Genomic DNA, 6,000 nt, shown 5'->3' on the forward strand with positions numbered 1-6,000 from the left:
TATAACGATCCATCAATATGTAGACATTTCTGGGGAACTGGGGACAGTTGTATGTGTGTGCCTGTGCTAGCTTTGGGTGTCTCAGAAGGTGTTTGTCCACTTGTGTGTGTGTGTGTGAGACAATTGCATGGGTGAGTGCATGTGTCTGTTCCTTTTAAAGATGGGAGCAAGGCTGTTGCAAGCAGGATTACCACCAGGGGGCACCACGCTGCCCTTTTGAGTCAGCCTGAGATTCTATGAACATGTCAATCTGAAAGAGGATCGGGGGCGCCAAAAGCAACCCTTGCCCCGAGGTGCCATTTTGTCCAGCAAGTGCCCTGGATGGAAGAGGGCTTGTGTCTGTTCTTATCTGTCTTTGTGCAACAATGTGTGGGGATTTTGGGGAGGGTTACTCTTAGACTCTCCTAAATTCTTGTCATTGGGAACCTGGAAGCTTCCGGGTCCCCTGTGTGAATTAAACATACAAAAAATGAGATCCCTGGAAGAGAACACAGCATCGCTCTGACAATGCAGCTTTTCTTAGATAGCAGTCACACTTTCTTGAGGATTGATAGTTTGGATTTGTATGCTTTCCTTCTTTTATCTGTTGCCGTTTTCAGATTATTTTATTTCTATAAATATGTATACTCTGTCTGGAGCAACAAAAAGGTACAGGAACATTGCAACAGTTGCTGTAACGATCATGTATACCCAAAACTCTTCACATACTGTGTCAGTGAGACGTCTCCAATCTGCTGTCAGTGAGACGTCTCCAATCTGAATTTCTCTGACTGTCTCCCTGTAGTTCATTTAATTATGTTCTCTCTTTTTTTGTGGGAGCACTCAAAATGACTAACAAAGTACTTCAAATAGTTGCAACATTAATTTCCATATATTAGTGCAGCTCTGTTAGCTGTACTGATGCTTGAAAAAAATGGGATCTTCGTAAGTAGTGAGACTTTTTAAAGGACCAACAGCAAAGATGGAGTAATATGCAGGCTGGTAATCTTTCTGGGCCGAGTGCCCAAAAAAAGGCAACCTCGATATTAGCAATGTTGCTATGCCATGTTGGAGAGAGAGTCCCCTCTGACAAGAACCAGCTGGGAGGTGCCCCGCCTCCCATTTTGGAAACTGCTTGTGGTGCCAGCATTTGGGAGGGAGCAGCATGCCAGCCCGGAGGAATCTGCGCGCTGTCGAGGCCTTGCCGACTCCACTTGCAGTACACGCGTTTTGGTCCAGATGGCAGACTTACGTGCTGGACTTGCTCAGTACCACTTTTAATCTGTTTCCAGAATCCCAAGCCCAGCTCAGAGGAGATCACCATGATAGCAGAACAACTCACCATGGAGAAGGAGGTGATTCGGGTCTGGTTCTGTAACAGACGTCAGAAAGAGAAACGGATCAACTATCCGATAACAGCGCCCCTGAAATCTCCTATGTATAATTCCAGACACGTGAGTGTTGGAGGAGGCGGCAGGCGTGTATTAGGCATGCGATACTGGTGTAGCAGGGTACATAAATGTATTATTTGGGAGCAGGTATGCCAGCAGCTATAATTCCAGAGCAAATTATGCGCAATTGTGGAAATGTGTAATTCTAAAGCAGGAATCTATGTATAATCTTGGCACAATAGTTTATACGGTTTCTAGATCAGATGTGCATATAATTTTGGAGTTGAAGTGTGTCCGGTTGTGTAGTTTTATAGCAGGAGTGCTCTGGAACAGGTGTATGTGCAATAGGTGGATCTGGGATGGAGAATCCATGACGACGTAGTTCTGGGGCAGGGATGTGCGCTGCGGACTCATTCTGGAGCAGAAAACGTGCATGGCAGTATTGTTCTGGAATGCTCTTTTTTTTTGTTACAGGTTCCTACTTCTGGACCATTGGCAGTGTCCCAGGTTCACAGCACCATGGCTGCAGCAGGTGAGCTTCCCTTGGTTCTTTTCCCTATATAGAAGCAGAAAATAAACCACAGATTCTTTAGAAAAAAAACAATTCACGTATCCCAGTCAAGGCAGGGCAGCAACAGTTCTCGTCCAGAGGCCATGCACTGGGGCTCCTAGGCACTCTTTCCTCTAAGCTGTGTGCACGTGAGCACGCATGCAGGTTGTGAACCCTGCGCACAGGACAAAGCACAGTGCAAACCAGAAATCCTGATATTATTTGCATTATAGTGCACAAATTTCAATCCAGTTTATAAAAAGTTGCACAAAAGAACAATTTTACGCATGTAGCCTTTCAAAAATGAGAAGGAACATTGCTCCATCTTCATTGTGTGATAATTGGAAGTTCCTCCCCACAAGGGGCTGCAGCCTTTCCAAACCCCGCCATCTCAGGAAGAAGAAGACCTGACCAGAGTGAAATGCAGCTCTTCTGCATGATATTGAAAGAGCAGGTCGACCCAGAGTCTTATTGCTTTTCTATTGGAAGTTATAACATTTTGTTTATAGCCAAGCACTTCCATAGCGAAAAGGAAGTGGCGAGAGCCCAAAAGCAAGGTCAGACTGTTAAAAAGTGAAAGCCAGAGGGTGTTGGGGAAAAAATCCGACACACGCAGGTCAAGAAGAAACCTGATGCATTTCTTCCTGTTGCACAGTCACATCATCATGTTCCCCTGCGAACTCAAGTCGGCCTTCGTCTCCTGGGATAGGACTCCATACCAGTGGCCCAAATACATCTCAGAGCAGCTCTAAGGCAGGAATAAGCCCTTCTAATTTCAGCTCCTCAGGGTAAGGAAAAGAGAGATCAGTTCTTGGTGTGACTCTGAAAAGTTAGAACTTGTTTCAGAAGTGGCTGATAGCGGAAGATAAATCCTGATGTGGATGTGGCTTTTGGCTAACAGTTGGTGTTTCACTTAGTTGTATCAGAAACATTTGTTTTTGGTGTGAGTAGTGGTCAACATCTAAACCGACTGTACCTGGCAGTAGTAAATGTTTGTTCCCAGTATGACTGGTAGTGGGCATGGCTGAAGGTATTGTTTGATCCTGGTATGACTGGTGGAGGAGTCTGACTCTTGACTCTGGTGTCACTCGTGGTGTTAGATCCCAGTATGACTGGTAGTGGGCATGGCTGAAGGTATTGTTTGATCCTGGTATGACTGGTGGAGGAGTCTGACTCTGACTCTGGTGTCACTCGTGGTGTTAGATCCCAGTATGACTGGTAGTGGGCATGGCTGAAGGTATTGTTTGATCCTGGTATGACTGGTGGAGGAGTCTGACTCTGACTCTGGTGTCACTCGTGGTGTTAGATCCCAGTATGACTGGTGGTACTGTTGCATCCCGGTGTAATTGGCAGTAGATATCTGGTGCCAGTGTCTCTGCTAGTCAGTGCTTGATCCCAGCGTGTGCTGTGACTGGTAGTCAGTGTTTGATCATGATGAGGTCCAGATTCAGCCCCATGCAGCTCTACTAATTAGCCAGTTATTCTTAACCAGCTAACTAATGTATACTCAGCGGCACAGCTGCCCCACTGAATATACCCAGCTATCTTAAAGTTAGCTGCTCATGTAAAAGCAGCTAACTTTAGGACAACCCTTTGACCCAACCAGAGTTGGCTGGATAAATCAGCCGGTTAACTCTGAATATTGAATTAGCTGATTAATTTATCCAGCTACCTTGACTCCTCCCCAATCCACCCATTCCCTGCCTCTGACTTATCTGGCTAAGTGGCACCTGCTGACCGTAGTGGGATATTCAGCGGTGCCACATAGCCGACTAAGCTATGTGGCACCGGGCTCACTGGGTTTAGTGGTGTTGCACTGTGGCATGATTAACTGTCAGATCCTGGTCCCAATCAGATTGGCTGTTTGGTTTTGGTCCTGAAGCAGGGCTATCCTTAGGGTTAGGGGTGGGGAGGAACGCGGTCCAACTACCTTGGGTCCCGCACTGCCATCGTAATCCCATCTGTGCCATCACAATTTCTTGGTCAGCCAGTGCTCCGGGGGTCCCCCCTGCGGTTAATGGGCCCTCAGCCCCGCATCCCCGTCCGGAAGTAACTGATAGGAAAACAAGAAAACGTTTCACTCTAAAAAAATATAAATTGTTCTAAAGGTGTTGTTTTCTCGCTGCAGTTCGTGGTACCGATGGAATCATTCCGGCTACCTTCATTGAGGCGCTCCCTAATAACCAGTCTGGCACTTGAAGGAAATAAAAACGATGCTAAGACCTTCTCTGGCCTGAGTTGCTCAGAGGTTTGAAGAAAATGTTCTGAAGATCATGCGAAGACAGAACTGGCAAAAACCTCTTGCTGCTGATTGCCCTGAGATAGTGGACTGAGACTTTACAGCCGAGAAATTGAGCCTCGCTTGTGCTGACAAGGACCTGTGCCTTATTTATGTCACCCTTGACCCCCTCATCCCTCTCCTCTTTCCGGGACCCCTGGCTTGTGTATGTCCTTGCAGCTTTTTGTTAGGTTTTGTATCCTTAGCACAGGAGTAGGATCTTCAGGATTCTCCTGTCTGGTAAATTATTGGAAACCCAAAGTCTGTAAATATCATCTGTGCTCCTTGCCACGTCTGAGGGCTTCTCCTTTGTTCTACAGGAGGGATGCGTCCAGAGTTATTGTGCACTGCTGAGTCTCTGCGAGCTACAATTGTAGGACTCTTGATACTGTGGCTTTTGCTGAGCATCTTTTAGGGGGGGGGGGGAGAGGTCACATGACCAAGAGGGGGCAAGAAGGGGGAATCCTTGGAAAGCACGACCCAGTGAGTGGGATGCTTTGCTTCTGGTCTCCCATTCTTTGTCCTTCTTTCTTGGCAGAAAGAGGGAAGGCTGAGTCCTATGGATTCCATGCTTGTCGGGAACCGAAATGGCAAGAGTTTTCAAAATCTGCTTGAATAAAGACGTAAACTGTTTTGATGACTGAGTGAGCCTGGCTTTCCATTTTGCTGATCTCCAGCACGTAGTGACGTACCTCCTGCATCAATTCTCTCCTCTCTGCCTTTGCTTCTGCTGTTGTCATTTTATTGCTGTGCAAGCGAGGAATTGCTTTACACCCAAGAACAACCATTTTTTCCTGCTTCTGAAGTTTCCGTTCATGTACTCGAAGAGGTCTTGCATGCTTTCTGAGCATTTTCTTAGCAATGTAAAACTACTAACGATAATCACTGTTAATTTCTTTTTTTTTCCATTCAATACACTAATCCATATTGCTCTGGAAGGGGTAGATAGCTAATTACTCTGGGATTAATGTGATGTTTTTACAGGCTGTCATATTACCTATCAGACCAGCATAAGAATAAACAAAAGATACAGACTATGAGCTTCCAAGGCCCCATTTTCGGATGAGATGTGATTGTACTTATGCTGGTTCAGTGCAAAGGATCACAAGTGCTAATAGCTGTGTTCTCCAGGACCAACATAGCTATTAGCACTCTGCACTCCAGAATCAAGATGAAGCTCCTTCTCCAGTCTACATAAGCAGTGACCGTGACGTCCGTGCTGCATGAGCAGCGCATGTGTGAAACCGGTCTGTGTTGGGGCGAGGAATGCTGCAAGTTCTTGTTTCTAATTGATGGCTTCTGCTACATGGAAAAAAGGTTCAGCAAAATCTGTCCAAGTCAAGAGAGAAATCAAAGGGGTAATTTTCACTCTCCAGTAGGTGGAGTCTTGAAAGGGAAAGTGCACGCGTGATTTGCCCTTGAAAACTGCCATAGCTACAAAGTACCTAGTAACATAGAAAATGACGTCAGAAAACAACCAAATGGTCCATGCAGTCTGCCCAACAAGCTTATGGTAGCAACTGCCGTGCCGTGCAGGTCACCCCCATACTTAGTTTCCCAAACCGTCAAAGTCAGGGCCCTTATTGGTTGCTATTTGAGTCGTTTCCTGTTACCTCTTGCCGTTGAAGCAGAGAGCAATGTGGAGTTGCATCCCAAGTATCAGGCTTATTGGTTAAGGGTAGTAACAGCCACATCAGCAAGTTTCCCCCAAGCACTCATTTTTTCATGCAGACTCGTGCAGCTGCCTTTTGTGCAAGTAAAGTTTCTTCTGAAAATAATGTGCACCCTAGGTGACCCTTCAG

At 46.1% G+C, this 6,000-nt stretch overlaps 1 protein-coding gene across 5 annotated transcripts in view; it reads left to right on the plus strand.

Annotated features, from left to right (window-relative positions):
* The window catches only part of POU2F3 (POU class 2 homeobox 3), a 60,038-nt gene extending 55,428 nt beyond the window's left edge, over positions 1-4,610 (plus strand). For all 5 annotated transcript variants that reach the window (XM_029572275.1, XM_029572276.1, XM_029572277.1 and 2 more), the window contains 4 exons: positions 1,272-1,433; positions 1,845-1,902; positions 2,576-2,708; positions 4,049-4,610. In XM_029572275.1, coding sequence (XP_029428135.1) covers positions 1,272-1,433; positions 1,845-1,902; positions 2,576-2,708; positions 4,049-4,088 — 393 coding nt within the window. In that variant the 3' untranslated portion in view covers positions 4,089-4,610. The remainder of the gene's footprint in view (positions 1-1,271; positions 1,434-1,844; positions 1,903-2,575; positions 2,709-4,048) is intronic.
* Positions 4,611-6,000: the final 1,390 nt, after the last annotated feature.

Source organism: Rhinatrema bivittatum, chromosome 12 (genome assembly GCF_901001135.1).
Source record: "Rhinatrema bivittatum chromosome 12, aRhiBiv1.1, whole genome shotgun sequence".
Classification (NCBI taxonomy): Eukaryota; Metazoa; Chordata; class Amphibia; order Gymnophiona; family Rhinatrematidae; genus Rhinatrema; species Rhinatrema bivittatum.